The following is a 19,170-nucleotide window of genomic DNA, read 5'->3' on the forward strand; positions in this document are numbered from 1 at the left end:
TGCGTCTCGGTCAAATAAATGATCAATATTTAAATATTTTATTTAGAGGAGGAGGCAAGGAAGTATGGAAGGGAGGGCAGGCCCCCATAACGCCTCCTTTATGCACAAATATTGATATAATAACCATCATATCGAAGTAAACTTGGAGTCACGTGATAATATGTTGTGTGTTCCTCCCATTATGACTTGGGAAGGTACTGTATGCAGTTTATTAGGCTACAGATGAAATAAATGATGATGAACTTCACAGGGTGGTGAAAGTGCAAGGTTATGAGTTTGATTCTCCTTTCCAATAAATATTGACAGTCTTATTTTGGTGACATGACGATCGATGCTTTGCTGCCGTTTGACTAATAAAAATAATAATCGCTCTTATCCATAATAATGTCATAATGTAGATAGTTCAGCCCCACTGTAGCTGTTGGCTAGAGCACATGTGTCAAGACCAGATTGGGAACATTTACTATGTAACACAACAGTCTATAATACAGTCTATATAACGCAACAGTCTATATAACGCAACAGTCTACTCTATATAACACAACAGATAACAGCCTATATAATACAGCGGTCTATATAACGCAGCAGTCTATATAACGCAACAGTCTATATAACAGAGCGGTCTACTCTATATAACACAGCAGATAACAGCCTATATAATACAGCGGTCTATATAACGCAGCAGTCTATATAACGCACAACAGTCTATATAACGCACAACAGTCTATATAACGCAGCAGTCTATATAACGCAGCAGTCTATATAACGCAGCAGTCTACTCTATATAACACAACAGATAACAGCCTATATAATACAGCGGTCTATATAACGCATCAGTCTATATAATGCACAACAGTCTATATAACGCAGCAGTCTATATAACGCAGCAGTCTATATAACGCAGCAGTCTATATAATGCACAATAGTCTATATAACATAGCAGTCTATAAAGCACAGCAGTCTATAACAGAAATTTGCATCCTGCAGCACTAATTCCAAAAGGTTTTGGGACACTGTAAAGTCCATGGAGAATAAGAGTACCTCCTCCCAGCTGCCCACTGCACTGAGACTAGGAAACACTGTCACCACTGATAAATCCACGATAATCGAGAATTTTAATAAGCATTTCTCTACGGCTGGCCATGCTTTCCACCTGGCTACCCCAACCCTGGTCAACAGCTCTGCACCCCCCGCAGCCAACTCTTTTCTCTGAATATATCAATGATGTTGCTCTTGCTGCGGGTGATTCTTTGATCCACCTCTACGCAGACGACACCATTCTGTATACATCTGGCCCTTCTTTGGACACTGTTAACAAACCTCCAAACGAGCTTCAACGCCATACAACACTCCTTCTGTGGCCTCCAACTGCTCTTAAATGCAAGTAAAATGAAATGCATGCTCTTCAACCAATCGCTGCCCGCACCTGCCCGCCCGACTAGCATCACTACTTTGGACGGTTCTGACTTAGAATATGTGGACAACTATAAATACCTAGGTGTCTGGCTGTCGTTCTGCCCCTGAACAAGGCAGTTAACCCACTGTTCCTAGGCCATCATTGAAAATAAGAATTTGTTCTTAACTGACTTGCCTAGTTAAATAAAGGTAAAATAAATAAATAAAAAGACTGTAAACTCTCCTTTCAGACTCACATTAAGCATCTCCAATCCAAAGTTAAATCTAGAATTGGCTTCCTGTTTCGCAACAAAGCCTCCTTCACTCAAGCTGCCAAACATACCCTCGTAAAACTGACTATCCTACCGATCCTTGACTTCGGCGATGTAATTTACAAAATAGCCTCCAACACTCTACTCAGCAAATTGGATGCAGTCTATCACAGTGCCATCCGTTTTGTCACCAAAGCCCCATATACTACCCACCACTGCGACCTGTATGCTCTCGTTGGCTGGTCCTCGCTACATATTCGTTGCCAAACCCACTGGCTCCAGGTCATCTATAAGTCTTTGCTAGGTAAAGCTCCGCCTTATCTCAGCTCACTGGTCACCATAGCAGCACCCACCCGTAGCACGTGCTCCAGCACGTATATTTCACTGGTCATCCCCAAAGCCAACACCTACTTTGGCCGCCTTTCCTTCCAGTTCTCTGCTGCCTATGACTGGAACTAATTGCAAAAATCAATGAAGTTGGAGACTTATATCTCCCTCACTAACTTTAAGCGTCAGCTGTCAGAGCAGCTTACCGATCGCTGCAGCTGTACACAGCCCATCTGTAAATAGCCCATCCAACAAACTACCTACCTCATCCCCATATTTGTTTTTCTGCTCTTTTGCTCACCACTATTTCTACTTGCACATCCTCATCTGCACATATATCACTCCAGTGTAAATTGCTAAATTGTAATTACTTCGCCACCATTGGCTTATTTGGAACCCGTTTAAATTTCTATTTTTCATTTGGTACATGGGAATTTATCTGCAAAAGTTATTTTTATGTAAAGTGAAAGGGAAGGGGGATACCTAGTCAGTTGTACAACTGAATGTATTCAACTGAAATGTGTCTTCCGCATTTAACCCAACCCCTCTGAATCAGAGAGGTATGGAGGGCTATGTACACTACCTCATCACTCAAAGACTTTTATCATCATAAAGTCAGTCTGATGGAAACATATCTGTGGTGGGAAAATGGGATTATTGTTTTATGCGGATTTTAGAATAATATCATGAAAATCTGTCGCAGATTGGATGGAAACCTAGCTAGTGATATGATAGTGAACAGGGTGTAGACAAAGACTTTATTCTGTAGTGTAGTCTAGATACATTTCTGCTCCAGTGGTGGTGGTGAGGGGGGACATACTAGTCAACGTGGCCAGACTACATAGACCAGATACACCCAGCAAGCATAATTCTAGATATAAACAGTAAAGGTTGATAATAATGTCAGTTCAATGCCAATAGGGTTAGGACTACATATTTATACCCTAACCATAATCTATTACCCTGGATACATTGATACTCTGATACATGTATGAAATGTCTGCTTTTCCAGAGGATCTTTATCATAAAGTGGGAGGTGAGATCCTGTTGACACCGAACACGTCCACAGTACCTGACCCCATCACAAGCATCCTATGGAAGCATGGGAGGAACAAGGTGGCAGAGTGGGACAAGGATTTTGGTGGTCTGGACATCTATGGTGCCTTCAAAGAGCGTACAACCCTGGACCAGACTACTGGAGAGCTGAGAATCAGTGGATTGATGAAAACAGACAGTGGCGTTTATTCTGTGGAGTTTAACAGCAAACTGCTTGACAAGACATATAAACTATCTGTTATCAGTAAGTGTTTCTATGTGTGTCTGTGTCTATGTATGTGTGGTCATGTAGAAACAGCAGGTTATGTATTGTAGTGCCTCACAAGCATTTTCCCAAATGATTCCTGTTTCTTTCCTCTATTTACAGAGGCAGTCCCCAAACCCACAATCACTTCTTCCTGTAACGCCAACAAAACCTCCTGCACTCTGACCTGTGAGGGCGACACCACTGATGCTGAACCAGTCACCTACAGCTGGAAAGTGGGGGAGGGGGCGTGGGAGGTCATAGGAAAACAGATGAATGTCTCTAAGAGCGACACTGGCAAATCAGCCAATGGTTACAAGTACACCTGCAAGCTGAAGAATGATGTTAGTGAGGAAGTCAGTGAGCCAGTTGGAGAGGTGTTTGGTCCAAGTGAGTGGACACTCATATATTTAACCTTTATTTAACTAGGCAAGTCAGTTAAGAACAAATTCTTATTTTCAATGACAGCCTAGGAACAGTGGGTTAACTGCCTTGTTCAGGGGCAGAACGACAGATTTTTACCTTGTCAGCTCAGGGATTCGACCTTGCAACCTTTCGGTTCCTAGTCCAACACTCTAACCGCTATGCTACCCTGCCGCCTCATAAGTGTGTTACAGTCTTATGTATTGATATGTCAGTAACACTGCTAGAGTTGTAGGACATTTTGAGTGCGGCACTATGTTGAATTCCTGATCAACTCCTGTCAAATTATCAATACAAAATATGTTTTCATTTCAGAGCCTTCTGAAGTTGGTGGTTGGGTTGTTGGTGTTGTCATTGCCATATTATTGCTTGTTGCCATCGTCATAACAGGTAAGAACAGCACATCTATAGTAACAGAGCACTGTACATGTACATAGTTCTGAAGCACAGATTGACATAACAGCAGCAACATCAGTGAGCTATACCCCCTGAAGAGGATACCTGTTGTACCTGTATTTACAGTACTGTTCAGGCTACTGTTACAGTCAAGACAAGGGGTTAGATGCACCACCTGCTGTAGGGCACAGTCTTCATAATGTGTCACAGGGAGGCACCAATTTGGACAGTGCACAGTATGGATTAGTCTAATCTGAATTAATCAGCAAAAAGGATGGTAATTACTTTGTGTTAACCTAAAAATATGTTTATCGTACTGTTAGGTTCTAATTCTCAGAGAAAAAACTTGACGGACACTATGAAAGCTTAAACCAAGTTTATTCATCCCAGAGGATCAATACAGCTGCATTAAACAAAAACATATTCACACAAGCACGGATATTTAATCCTTTCTCCTATGCTGAGTCTCCTCCTACACTTCTGAACAGCCAATGCATCTCTGTTGCTAGACAGAACCTTAGTGATATCTGTTCTTCCTCACTTCATCTGACCTGACCTCTGCCCCAAAGTGCTCACTCCTCCCCAACTTACAGCTGTCATGGTGACTGGTACCAGACTGTCTCTTTTCCTCCCATAGGATCCCTGATGACTAACAATAACAACCTGACATAATGTAAATGTTACCCTCTCTCCCTCAGTGACATGAATAAGAATATTTCATATTCTCAGAACCCAACAGTACAATGGATATTGCATAGATGTGAAATCGCTGGCTAGGTTATTTTACCTTTGTTATAAGCTACATCCATCCTGTTTTTTTTCAATCGAGTGGCTCAACAGGCAAGTTTTACTTTCACAGAAAGCTCATGTCTGCTATGAAGGCTGAATACATAGCCACAGTCAACATACTACAAAACTGTTTGTTTCAAACAAACTAGAAAAATGACTTCAAATAAACGGCTCACAGTGCCTCAATGAAGATAATGTGGGCCATGAAACCACAGATAGCCATTCATTTCCAATGGAAGAGAAGCAACATGTGCGAGGGACAGTTGCTAGCATGGCCGAGGGTCGTGAACAGGGCGGGACCAAATTTGGGAAAGCTGAACTTTATGCAAATACTTCCCACCATCGCGGCGTGCTTGAAGTAGATCACAACACACACAAGTCAATGAAATATAATGTTAGGAAACGGTTAACATTAAGCCATGGGTAGAATCTTAATTGTTTACTCCTCGCATCCTCTCTCCTCGCTTCCTTCTCAAAACCCATTGGAGGAGAAGGTCAGAGGGGAGGGACCTCTGGCTTTCTCATCCAATGGGTTTTGAGAAGTAGGAGAGATGATGCAAGGAGTATGCCATTGAGATTCTCCCCTAGTTGCACCAGTATGCTACATTTTCGATACCATATCGACCCATCCACTAGAACTGTAATATGTGACTGTGCATAAGGCCTATCTGCAGGTCCATAAAGGATGATTCATTTTGGCTGTGTGTGTGTGTGTGGCTTTACCATAAGAAGTAGGGAGGTTCCAGGGTTGGGTAGGTTACATGTAATCAGTTACTCCCTCCACTTGGTATAGCAGGGTAGCTCAAGAACAATCATTTAAAGTAGGTAAAAAAGTAGACAAATCATTCCAATCCTGATTAAAATACAACATCTGTTTAGAGTATTAGATGGCATGGCTCAGAGAGCAGCTGCCAGCATGGTGCCTCTTCTTTCACTTTTAGAAACCAGAGAACAGAGTACCAGTTTGTTTTGCCGTTAAGCAGTTTAGGCCGGTCGCCGATTGCTTTGAATCTGTTGTAATCTGATAGCCAGGGAATTGGGAGGTGGGGGAGCCCTCCTATTTGGTGACCATTCGAAACCAAAAGCTATTTTATAGCTATTAAAATAGGTTTTGATAGCTGTTGCCTAATTGGTATCTTCATTCATTCGGCCCAGGAGGCTAATGCAATTTTGGTTTCATGTATTGTCATAAAAAGAAACACAACTGAACGATTTCCCCCAAAAAATACATGTCCTGTTTTATTTTTTTTTAATGAAGCTAAGCTATTTACGGTTTTTAGTCCTCTGCAGTCGTTCATGTTCTCTTCTCCTGTATTGTTGAAGACACTATCATGACTTCCCACCAACATTGTCTTGTGCTCTTCCCACTTTCTACAAAGACCGTTGGTGGGAAGTCATTATAGAGCTTCACTGTATGCACCGTTCCACAAGGGTGACTATAGCCTAGGGCAGGGGTGTCAAACTCATTCCACGGAGGGCCTAGTGTCTGCAGGTTTTTGGTTTTTCCTTTCAATAAAGCCCTAGACAACCAGGTGTGGGGAGTTCCTAACTAATTAGTGATGTTAATTCATCAATCAAGTACAAGGGAGGAGCGAAAACCCGCAGACACTCGGCCCCCCGTGGAATGAGTTTGACACCTGTGGCCTAGGGGGTCGGCAACCTTTTTCATCTGGCGTGCCAATTTACAATTGATCCTACCATTTATAAAGTTCTGCATGCCAGTTATGATTTTCATATACGCATTGTAGGCTACCTAACCATGCCTAGAAAATGTCTAACTGCCCACAGACTGTGCTGTCCATTCAGCACCATTTTTTTAAAAAAAAATTTATTTCACCTTTATTTAACCAGGTAGGCTAGTTGAGAACAAGTTCTCATTTGCAACTGCGACCTGGCCAAGATAAAGCATAGCAGTGTGAACAGACAACACAGAGTTACACATGGAGTAAACAATAAACAAGTCAATAACATGGTAGAAAAAAAAGAGAATCTATATACAATGTGTGCAAAAGGCATGAGGTAGGCAATAAATCGAATAATTACAATTTAGCAGATTAACACTGGAGTGATAAATCATCAGATGATCATGTGCAAGAAGAGATACTGGTGTGCAAAAGAGCAGAAAAGTAAATAAATAAAAGCAGTATGGGGGGTGAGGTAGGTAAATTGGGTGGGTAGTTTACAGATGGACTATGTACAGCTGCAGCGATCGGTTAGCTGCTCGGATAGCAGATTTTTAAAGTTGTTGAGGGAGATAAAAGTCTCCAACTTCAGAGATTTTTGCAATTCGTTCCAGTCGCAGGCAGCAGAGAACTGGAAGGAAAGGCGTCCAAATGAGGTTTTGGCTTTAGGGATGATCAGTGAGATACACCTGCTGGAGCGCGTGCTGCGGGTGGGTGTAGCCATCGTGACCAGTGAACTGAGATAAGGCGGCACTTTACCTAGCATAGCCTTGTAGATGACCTGGAGCCAGTGGGTCTGACGACGAACATGTAGCGAGGGCCAGCCGACTAGGGCATACAGGTCGCAGTGGTGGGTCGTATAAGGTGCTTTAGTAACAAAACGAATGGCACTGTGATAAACTGCATCCAGTTTGCTGAGTAGAGTATTGGAAGCTATTTTGTAGATGACATCGCCGAAGTCGAGGATCGGTAGGATAGTCAGTTTTACTAGGGTAAGTTTGGCGGCGTGAGTGAAGGAGGCTTTGTTGCGGAATAGAAAGCCGATTCTTGATTTGATTTTGGATTGGAGATGTTTGATATGAGTCTGGAAGGAGAGTTTGCAGTCTAGCCAGACACCTAGGTACTTATAGATGTCCACATATTCTAGGTCGGAACCGTCCAGGGTGGTGATGCTAGTCGGGCGTGCGGGTGCAGGCAGCGAACGGTTGAAAAGCATGCATTTGGTTTTACTAGCGTTTAAGAGCAGTTGGAGGCCACGGAAGGAGTGTTGTATGGCATTGAAGCTCGTTTGGAGGTTAGATAGCACAGTGTCCAAGGAAGGGCCGGAAGTATATAGAATGGTGTCGTCTGCGTAGAGGTGGATCAGGGAATCGCCCGCAGCAAGAGCAACATCATTGATGTATACAGAGAAAAGAGTCGGCCCGAGAATTGAACCCTGTGGTACCCCCATAGAGACTGCCAGAGGACCGGACAACATGCCCTCCGATTTGACACACTGAACTCTGTCTGCAAAGTAGTTGGTGAACCAGGCAAGGCAGTCATTAGAAAAACCGAGGCTACTGAGTCTGCCGATAAGAATATGGTGATTGACAGAGTCGAACCATGCCATGCCATGCCATGGAGCTCCACTATGCCTACCTATACCGAGGAGCTGTCCATTCAGCGGTGCTGAATCACGGACGCAGCCTTACATGCGTCCGCGTGCGCATGTTGATTTTGTCCATCCACACCAGACGCAATCAGGACACTCAGGTTGAAATATCAGAACGAACTCTGAACCAGCTATATTCATTTGGGGACAGGTCGAAACACGCGAAACATTCATGGCTATTTAGCTAGCTAGCTAGCTGTTGCTAGCTAATTTGTCCTGGGATATAAACATTGGGTTGTTATGTTACCTGAAATCCCCAATATCTTTTTTCTGGATCTTTGTAGAATTTTGCCCCATTTTGAGTCACACAAAATCGTGTTTTCTCTACTCTGACAATTAATCCACAGATGAAAGAGGAAACCTACTTTGTTCCTAGTAATCTCTCCTCCTTCAGTTCTTTTTCTGGAGAAGAAAGTAAAAGTGCAATATGTGCTATGAAAGAAAACAACTACTAGAAGGCTCAGAGCGAGTGACGTTTGAAACGCTATTAGCGCGCGCTAACTAGCTAGCCATTTCACTTCAGTTACACCAGCCTCATCTCGGGAGTTGATAGGCTTGAAGTCATAAACAGCGCAATGCTTGACGCACAACGAAGAGCTGCTGGCAAAACGCACGAAAGTGCTGTTTGAATGAATGTTTACTCGCCTGCTTCTGCCTACCACCGCTCAGTCAGATACTTAGATACTTGTATGCTGGTATGCTCAGTCAGATTATATGCAACGCAGGACACGCTAGATAATATCTAGTAATATCATCAAACATGTGTAGTTAACTAGTGGTTATGATTGATTGTTTTTTATAAGATAAGTTTAATGCTAGCTAGCAACTTACCTTGGCTTACTGCATTCGCGTAACAGGCAGTCTCCTTGTGGAGTGCAACGAGAGAGAGGCAGGTCGTTATTGCGTTGGACTAGTTAACTGTAAGGTTGCAAGATTGGGTCCCCGAGCTGACAAGGTGAAAATCTGTCGTTCTGCCCCTGAACAAGGCAGTTAACCCACCGTTCCTAGGCCGTCATTGAAAATAAGAATGTGTTCTTAACTGACTTGCCTAGTTAAATAAAGGTATAAAAATATATATATTAAAAAAACGGCAAATCGGTGCCCAAAAATACCGATTTCCGGTTGTTATGAAAACTTGAAATCGGCCATTCCGATTAATCCCTCTAGTACAATGCATTCGGAAAGTATTCAGACCCCTTGACCTTTTCCACATTTTGTTGCGTTACAGCCTTATTTTAAAACGTATTAAATAATTCCCACCCCCCTCATCAATCCACACACAATACCCCATATTGACAAAGCAAAAACTGATTTTTAGTATTTTTGCTAATTTATATTTAAAAAATATATATATATTACATACACATAAGTATTCAGATCAGTGCTTTGTTGAAGCATCTTTGGCATTGATTACAGCCTTAAGTCTTCTTGGTTATGATGCTACAAACTAGAGGTCGACCGATTATGATTTTTCAACGGCGATACCGATTATTGGAGGACAAAAAAAGCCGATACCGATTATTCGGCCGATTTCTATATATATATTTTTTTAAACATGTTTATATATATATATATATATATCATACACACACACACATTTTTGTAATAATGACAATTGCAACAATACTGAATGAACAATGAACACTTTTATTTTAACTTAATATAATACATAAATAAAATCAATTTAGTCTCAAATAACATGAGAACATATGTTAAAACGAACCACCAGCTTTCATGGGTCTTCAATATTCCCAGTTAAGAAGTTTTGGGTTGTAGTGCAGAAAGCAGAGCTTGTCTGCATGTTCCCCTGTCAGTCTGCTCCTCCGCGAAACACAGACCTTATTTGAAGTAGATCAAGACATTCTCTATGGAAGACATGAACGGTAAAATAACGAAGGAACCCCTTTCAAGTTCAGCCGCAAGTTATTACAGGAATTATAACGCGTCGACTATTTCTCTCTAAACCGTATACCTTTAACTAATCCGGAAACTATCACCTCGAAAACAAAACGTTTATTCCGTTCCGTATTTTATCTAACGGGTGGCATCCATGAGTCTAAATATTCCTGTTACATTGCACAACCTTCAATGTTATGTCATAATTACGTAAAATTCTGGCAAATTAGTTTGCAAAGAGCCAGGCGGCCCAAACTGTTGCATATACCCTGACTCTGCGTGCAATGAACGCAAGAGAAATGACACAATTTCACCTGGTTAATATTGCCTGCTAACCTGTATTTCTTTTAGCTAAATATGCAGGTTTAAGAATATATACTTGTGTATTGATTTTAAGAAAGGCATTGATGTTTATGGTTAAGTACACATTGGAGCAATGACAGTCATTGATTGATTGTTTTTTATAAGATAAGTTTAATGCTAGCTAGCAATTTACCTTAGCTGACTGCATTCGCGTAACAGGCAGGCTCCTCGTGGAGTGCAATGTAATCAGGTGTTAGAGCATTGGACTAGTTAACATTGGAGAGCATTGGACTAGTTGTCAGCTCGGATCCCACGAGCTGACAAGGTTAAAAATCTGGGGCAGAACGAGGCAGAACGTTCCTAGGCCGTCATTGAAAATAAGAATGTGTTCTTAACTGACTTGCCTAGTTAAATAAAGATTAAATAAAGGTGTAAAAAAAAAAAAAAAAACGATTCCCGATTGTTATGAAAACTTGAAATCGGCCTGATTAATCGGCCATTCCGATGAATCGGCCATTCCGATTAATCGGTCGACCTCTACTACAAACTGGGCACACCTGTATTTGGTGAGTTTCTCCCATTCTTCTCTGCAGATCCTCTCAAGCTCTGTCAGGTTGGATGGGGAGCGTTACTGCACAGCTATTTTCAGGTCTCTCCAGAGATGTTCGATTGGGTTCAAGTCCAGGCTTGGGCTGGGCCACTCAAGGACATTCAGAGACATGTCCCAAATCCACTCCTCCATTGTCTTGGCTGTGTGCTTAGGGTCGTTGTCCTGTTGGAAGGAGAACCTTTGCCCTAGTCTGAGGTCCTGAGCAGTCTGAAGTGGGTTTTCATCAAGGGTCTCTCTGTACTTTGCGCCGTTAATCTTTCCCTCGATCCTGACCAGTCCCCTAAGTTTCTGCTGCTGAAAAACATCCCCACAGCATGATGCTGCGACCACCATGTTTCACCGTAGGGATGGTGCCAGGTTTCCTCCAGACTCGACGCTTGGCAGTCAGGCCAAAGAGTTCAGTCTTGATTTCATCAGACCAGAGAATCTTATTTCTCTGGTCTGAGAATCCTTTAGGTGCCTTTTGGCAAACTCCAAGCTTCCGTCTAACACTCTATCATAAAGGCCTGATTGATGGAGTGCTGAAGAGATGGTTGTCCTTCTGGAAGGTTCTCCCATCTCCACAGAGGAACTCTGGAGCTCTGTCAGAGTGACCATTGGGTTCTTGGTCACTTCCCTGACCAAGGCCCTTCTCCCCTGATTGCTCAGTTTGGCCGGGCAGCCAGCCATTCTTAAATTTGGTCCATTTAAGAATGATGGAGGCCACTATGTTTTTGGGGACCTTCAATGCTGCTGAATTTCTTTGGTACACTTCCCCAGATCTGTGCTTCGACACAATCATGTCTCGGAGCTCTACAGACAAATCCTTCTACCTCATGGCTTGGTTTTCCCTCTGACATGCACTGTCAACTGTGGAAACGTATATAGACAGGTGTTTGCCTTTCCAAATCATGTCCAATCTATTGAATATACCACAGGTGGACTCCAATCAAGTTGTAGAAACATCTCAAGGATGATCAATGGAAACAGGATGCACCTGAGCTCAATTTCGAGTCTCATAGCAAAGGGTCTGAATACTTATGTAAATAAGGTATTTCTGTTTTTATTTTATTATAAATTTGCAAACATTTCTAAACCTGTTTTCACTTTTGTATTATGGTGTATTGTGTGTAGATTGATGAGGACATTTTTTTATTTAATCAATTTTAGAATATGGGTATAATGTAAGAAAATGTGGAAAAAGGGGACGGGGTCTGAATACTTTCTGAATGCACAGTATGTGTACATTTATTTTGCAACATCAGCGGAGTGGTTAGCATGTTAGCTCCCTTTAAAAAAGCATGTGTATATTTTGTGATTCTTGTCATTCTTTGAGTTTGTCTTTGTGCATTCTTGTTGATTGTAGACCTGGGTAAGTCCTTTGATGTATGCCTTTTTATTTCAATGCATGTGTAGTATTTATCGAGCATAGTTTGCATTTGTCGTCAGCTGTTTAATGCACTGGTTACTTTCACATTGATTTGAAGTCGGCCTTGTGCAGGTACTGTATGCAGGTTGTTTATTGGTGCTCTCAGAAATGATGTCTTCTTATTGCAGCTTAAACATGTAAATGTGGGTGAAGTCCTACTCAATAGCTGACAGAATGGTTAATACACAGACTTGTACTTTAAGAGGGGTTATTTCTCACTCTGTTAAACCTAATACATAAGATACAGAACCATGGATCAACTTGAAAAATACAATTATAATTTTTTTTACTCCTCAGGAATTTGGTTGTGGAAGAAAAAGAAAGGTAGGCTAATTCTCTCTTCCTGTCTCAATTCTTCATACACACTGCTTCACAGAAAATTCAGAACATTTGGATTCCAGTGAAAGCAAAGCACAATTTGAATGAAAATGTTAATAATGGCTTACATTTTTGAGTTCCTATTTAATCTCAGGATATCCCCAAGACACCTGGATCAACTTTTTGAGAAAGTATTTTGGTAGAATGTTTGGTAAGTGTTGCCTTAACTGGACTGATCCATATTCTAACAGGGTTCCCAAAGTAATACACACACAACATTATTCATGTACTGCCCTATATTCACAACCTTCCATGCACTACACACATACTTCCTCTCAGCACAGAACAGTAGTGTTGTTTTTGTCCCATTCCAGAAAACTGTTTTAAACTAGGTGTGTGTGTGTGAGAGAGACAGAGAGAGAGTCCACAGCTGTAATCCCACAACCCAGAATATTTCCATGTTTTCTCAACATAACCTTAAAGGACATAACTTAAAGGACAAATACCTCCTAAATTCAAGGAACCTCTTCTACTCTATTTGCTGTAAACAATGTTAATGGATGGTGTAACTTTACAAGGGATGCAGGCAACAATCGGAATTAATACTTATTTTCCACCATAATTTGCTAATAAATTCATTAAAAATCCTACAATGTGATTTCCTGGATTTTTCTCTCATTTTGTCTGTCATAGTTGAAGTGTACCTATGATGAAAATTACAGGCCTCTCTCATCTTTTTAAGTGGGAGAACTTGCACAATTGGTGGCTGACTAAATACTTTTTTGCCCCATTGATTGCAATTTTATTTTAATTCTGTTGATGACTGATGGTAAGGCACAGTGGCATTCAACTGGAATTCTGCCACTTAGCATCCTTTTCATTGTCATCCAGAAGTGAACACAACAAATACTAAAATGGTTTGTGTATGAGAATGCTAAGCTCAACTTTTCTCTCTCCTCTTCTTCTCAGCTAAAGGCAGTGATGGAGTCCAGCCAGAACAAGGCAAGTCATCCAGTTAATTTAAGACTGTATAAACAGAAGTAACTTCTTAAGTAGCATTTGATGCAATAAGAGGAGCTGTAGTAGATGTTTAACAAAACAGGGGAAGAGAACACAGACAAAACTGTAAAAGGGCAGGAGAATGGAGGTGCGTATGAAGCTTAAGTGGATAGTTTACCCGGTAACAGATCTGGAATCAGTGCTCCTGCAGTTACAGTGAACTCCAACCATATTTGTTCTGATGTTTTGATTCCTGTAACTGACTGATCCTGAAAAGCTAAATACATTATATTTTGTTATATTATAAGTATAGAGGGAACTGGGGTGTCAAACTCATTCCATTAAGGGCTTAGGTTTTTGTTTTTTCCTTTCAATTAAGACCTAGACAACCAGGTGAGGGGAGTTATTTACTAATTAGTGACCTTAATTCATCAATCCAAGTGCAAGGGAGGAGTGAAAATCTGCAGACACTTGGCCCTCTGTGGAATGAGTCTGACACATGAAGTGGAAGTATTGTGTTATTCTCTTGGCGCGACTACAGTTGGGGAGAATGAGTGGACAATGGTGAAGAAGAGTGGAGTAGAAAGGGCTGAAGTTGGAAATGAACAGCAGTTGATGGTTGGAGTGTGATTCACAAGCAAGGATGTTTTTTTTGTTGGGGTGATCCGTTTGCGGTCTCAGAGATTGTGAAGGACGAATTGTTTAAAGTGGAATCGGTCAGAGTGACCAGGTGCGGTATGATGTTGATTTCGCATTTCAAAAGCGCATAAGGAGAAGGCTCTGTGGCTCTACAAGATGTCGATGTATGATGTGGAAAGCTAGGGTTTTCAGAGTTGGGCTCTGATTAAAGGTGTCATCTCTGGTGTCTCGTTGGACATAGAAGCTGTGTGGTTTAGGGATAACATTCCAGGAGTGGTAGACGAATGTCGCTTGAATCGAATGATAGACGAAAAGAAGGCGCAAAGCCTATCGGTTTGATTGGCGTTTGATGAAGTGGTTCTCCCGACTTATGTAAAACCTGATTATGTGAGTTGTGCGGTGAGACGCAGTAGTTAGGAGACCTGCTGGATAGCCCTGATTCTATGTGGAGGAGGTGAAAATAGCTGAATGAGTAAGTAGAGAGGAGGTGGTAGTGGATGTCCGACAGTCTGCAGTGAATGCCATGCAGGAGAAGGATCCCGACACACAAACAGTGAAGGTGGACTTTATTGCATTTATAGCGCAATTGATGAATTGCACTAGTCAAGTGAAGAATAAAATCAAAGCAGTTAGACATTGTGAAGGGGGCAAATAGATTTCTGGATCTCCAGGACTTTACAGCCAAAATGTTACAGGGAGTACTGAATGAAGAGGTCCCCCCCCCTCCCAGGTTCCCGAGCCTGTGTAGGGATCTGAATAGACATTTAAATCCGACTGAAGGTGTACAGTTTTTTGTTTGAAATTCAGGGTAGTAGTGTGAATTCGGGGAAATGTCTTTTGGTAATTAGTATGAATTTATTAATGCAAAAAATATTTTGAGTTTATTTTTTACTAGCCTGTACAGTAGGTGGCGGCAATACACCTTATGAGTGTATTCTTTCAGAAGAAGAAGAGTTTGTCCCTGTGTACTCATTGGCAGATTAACCTAGCGGATCCAATAGTCTTAAATATTAGTCAAAGCCTGATGGTAGAAGACACAGTGGTATTCTCCTGGAATTCTGACACTCAGCATCCTTTTCATTATCATCCAGAAGTGAACACAACAAATAATTATATGGTCTGTGTATGAGAAGGCTAAACTCAACTTCTCTCTTGTCTTCTCCTCAGCTAAAGGCAGTTAATTTAAGACTGTATAAAGCAGAAGTAACTTCTTAAGTAGCATTTGATGCAGTAGGAGAGGCTGTAGTTGTTTTCCTTCTGTGTGATTCTGCTGAGTGGTTTTGCTACTGTCCTCTAAAACAGGGGACAACATTGCTGACAAATTACAGGGGAATGGAGGTGTGTATGAGACTTAAGCAGACAGTTTACCCGGTAACAGAGTGCTCTGGCAGTTACAGTACACTCCAACCATATTTGTCCTGATTCCTATAACTGACAGATTCTTAAAAGCCAGATACATTATACTTTGTTGTATTACAAGTATATAGGGTTCATCTAGATCTGGGGTGTCAAACCCATTCCATGAAGGGCTTAGTGTCTGTTTTTTTGTTAAGATCTAGGCAACTAGGTGGGGGAGTTGTTTACTAATTGGTGATCTTATTTCATCAATCGAGTGAAAACCCGCAGACACTCGGCCCTCCATGGAATGAGTTTTTGATGATCAATGATTTGAGGTGGTGAAGGTGAACATAACAGTAATAACAGTAAGGAAGTTTGTCCTTCTATTAGCAGCTCATTAGCAGCTGAAGCCAGCAGATCCAACAGTCCTAAAGATCAGTCCAAGCCTGAGTGTAAGAAACAGTGGCGTTCACCTGGAATTCTGCCATCTAATATGTTGTTGATTACCTTGATGATTGTTAGAGCAAGTTTGTGGTCCAGAAAAGACAAACTAGGAAATCCCTGTACTGTTTGATTGTTGTAGCTTATGAGGGTGTGAAAGGAGAGCAGGAATGTGTGTGATTTAAGTCTAACTCTTCTGGAAGAACACCTGTTGCATATATAACATAAGACCAAGAGTTTTTCCAGACCATGTGACCTGACAAGGAAAAACTCCTGGCCCTAGTCATTAGTAATGTTTTGTCTCATGAGCTCTTTCCTCTGTTGCTTCCTTCCAGCTGGTGGTCTTCCTGGTGGGGTAACTGAGGACCAGAAACATGGGGTTTGAAGGCTCTCAGTACATAACTCCATATCTGTTACATTGAGACAAACTACCAAGAGAGAAACATGTTGGAGACGTTTTTAATTAAATGTAAAATGAAGGAAAACAACAGGTGAACGTTGCACAAAGTAACATGGAATCAGATGAAGTACAGTGAGCTACAAAATATTGGTACAGACATATTTTGTTGTTTTGGCTCTGTACTCCAGTACTTTGGGTTTGAAATGAGATAATGACTATGAGGTTAAAGACTGTCAGCTTTAACCCGATATGGATGAGACTACCCTCAAATTAAAGATGACAGTCTGCACTTTAACCTCAGTTGTTGGATCATTTCAAATCCAAAGTGCTGGAGTACAGAGCCAAAACAACCAGAAACCATGTAACTGTCTCAATACTTTTGGAGCTCACTGTACTTCATCAGATTGAATGCAATGTGTGCAATGTTTGCCTATTTTCCGCTCACTGTATAATGTGATGACCAGTGTGCTTTATGAACTTACAGTACTTCAGAAATATGAGGGCAATATTTGTATTTCAGAACATTTTGATGATGGACCAAAAAGTATCTTATACTTTGTGGTAAATAGCTTTGTAGATTCTTATCCTTTCTCAGTATTCATGCCTCGTCTTTACAAATCTCAATGAATTTGTGCAGGTTGTTTGAAGCCATAGTATCAACCATTTTGTGGTTGTATGATACCTTTTCAGGTATTTTCTCCAGAGTGCTTTATGCCAACCCACTGCACTTTCTGTTTTAAATCGCAGCTTGTGAATGTCTTATCATTTCATAATTTACTAATTCTTAAAGCCTTCACTTGACTTATGTCAAGGAATTTGTACAGGTTGTTATTGTTTTAATTATAAGGGGGAGAGCTCTGCAATACTGAGATGTATTACTAACAAGTTTTAATGCCTTAATATTTTAATGTTGTCTTCATCAAATTACAATCTGGTAAATATCTGTTTTCACAATAGAATTTTGTCACTAGGATTTTAAGATAGAGAAAAATATATATATCTGTACATCAGTCTGTGATGGACCAATTACAGACCATAGTAAGGGTTAACACTAATTGCCACCAGATTGTTGAGAACATTTGTTGGGCAAGACCACTAACTTGGTATATCCCAGGTTTTAGTTCTGTTACTGGTATGTCTCATGTAATTCTGTCACAGAAGATGTTATGAATTAAGACCAGCTCACATTAATTTATTGTGGGACTGGACCAAGACTGTTCTAAAATGGAGTGTTGGCACATGCAAAAACCTGTACTTGTACAATCATTGTATGTATCGCTGTTTAAACTCCAGACCTCAACACTAGTGGTGTTGATGACTGAATGATTGTGTTGTACACAACATCTGAACACCAATTCTGTTTCAGCACTTTGTCTTAAGATTGGGAAAAAATACAAACTTGATTGGTGAAAGCAATACAGAGGAAGGTCCATATAGGGCTGGATTCAGCCATCCCCAACATACATATCCCTATCTGAACCCTTCAGATCTGTGAATACTGAGTTGGGGAAAGGGACTAGTTGACACTAGACTTAGAGATCAGTCTCAGCCAGGTTCACTAAACTGATCACACCACAGGACTGATGATTCCTAAATCAAGTGTCCACTCCTTCCTTATGAAACATGCTGCTGTGCAAAACAAATGCACTTTAAAGCGCAGTGTGTTTATTTTATCTGCAACAATTGAATTCCAGCCTGTATGTCCTGCCAATCCTTTGTGAATTTGAGGTGTTTGATATTTATATTTTTCAATAAAGGAGTTCTATGTTTGATTTTATTAATTTGACCTCTGACATTGATCACATTTTTTTCAAACCTAAATGTGTGTGTTTGTGTGTCGGTCTGTGTGCCTCTATATTAAACAGCAGTCTGTGATGCAGTGCCTCACCAGCATTTTTTCCCCTGCTTTGTCTTTGTCTCTCTCCTGGATTTACAGAAGCAGTCCTTAAACCCACAATCACTTTTGCCTGTAACTCCAACAAAACCTTGTGCCTTACCTGTGAAGGCACCACCACTGATGCTGAACCCATCACATACAGCTGGAGAGGGGTTGTGGGAGGTCTTAGACAAACAGCTGATTGTCTCTAAGAGTGACACTGGCAAATCAACCAACGTTTAAAAGTACAGCTGCAAGCTGAAGAAGTCAGCGAGCCAGTTGGACAGGTGTTTGGCTCAGGTGAGTGGTAATGATAGGCCAGGGTGGTAGGTGTCCTAGTCGTTAAGATCGTTGGGCCAGTCACTGAAAGGTCACTTGTTCGAATCCCTGAGCCGACTAGGTCAAAAATGTCTGTGCCCTTTAGCAAGGCACTTAGCCCTAATCACTCTGGATAGGAGTGTCTACTAAAGGACTAAAATGTAAATAGGCCTGATTATCAATACTGATTATTACATATAATAAAAATAGTTTTAATCTGTATTAACTTCAGAGTCAGTGTTGCTACTGCCATTTGAATTGCTGTCGGTGACCGTACGCTACTTGGTTTGACCACGTGCATTGGTGTTCATAGACATAGTATTTAGTAACAGAGCACTTGCTCATAGAAATACTGTAGTTAGATGATTTGAGGTGGTGCAGGTGAACAG

The 19,170-nt window shown here is 41.2% G+C and overlaps 2 protein-coding genes and 1 long non-coding RNA gene across 6 annotated transcripts in view; 2 read left to right on the top strand and 1 right to left on the bottom strand.

The window, feature by feature from the left end:
• LOC139532420 (hemicentin-2-like) overlaps positions 1–19,170 on the bottom strand; it is a 231,613-nt gene that overhangs the window by 33,946 nt on the left and 178,497 nt on the right. The window lies entirely within an intron of this gene.
• Positions 1–19,170, top strand: part of LOC139532429 (SLAM family member 7-like) — an 89,776-nt gene that overhangs the window by 2,735 nt on the left and 67,871 nt on the right. The window contains exons 2-7 of one of the 3 annotated variants that reach the window (XM_071330003.1): positions 3,007–3,294; positions 3,418–3,684; positions 4,033–4,107; positions 11,962–12,074; positions 12,750–12,776; positions 12,925–12,981. The exons of the other annotated variants lie outside the window; for them this stretch is intronic. Coding sequence (XP_071186104.1) covers positions 3,007–3,294; positions 3,418–3,684; positions 4,033–4,107; positions 11,962–12,074; positions 12,750–12,776; positions 12,925–12,957 — 803 coding nt within the window. The 3' untranslated portion in view covers positions 12,958–12,981. The remainder of the gene's footprint in view (positions 1–3,006; positions 3,295–3,417; positions 3,685–4,032; positions 4,108–11,961; positions 12,075–12,749; positions 12,777–12,924; positions 12,982–19,170) is intronic. 3 annotated transcript variants of the gene reach the window in all.
• Positions 13,007–18,480, top strand: LOC139532435 (uncharacterized). Its single transcript, XR_011666571.1, has 2 exons — positions 13,007–13,772; positions 16,523–18,480. It is a non-coding gene; the product is annotated as an uncharacterized lncRNA (long non-coding RNA).

Source organism: Salvelinus alpinus, chromosome 10 (assembly GCF_045679555.1).
Source record: "Salvelinus alpinus chromosome 10, SLU_Salpinus.1, whole genome shotgun sequence".
Classification (NCBI taxonomy): domain Eukaryota; kingdom Metazoa; phylum Chordata; class Actinopteri; order Salmoniformes; family Salmonidae; genus Salvelinus; species Salvelinus alpinus.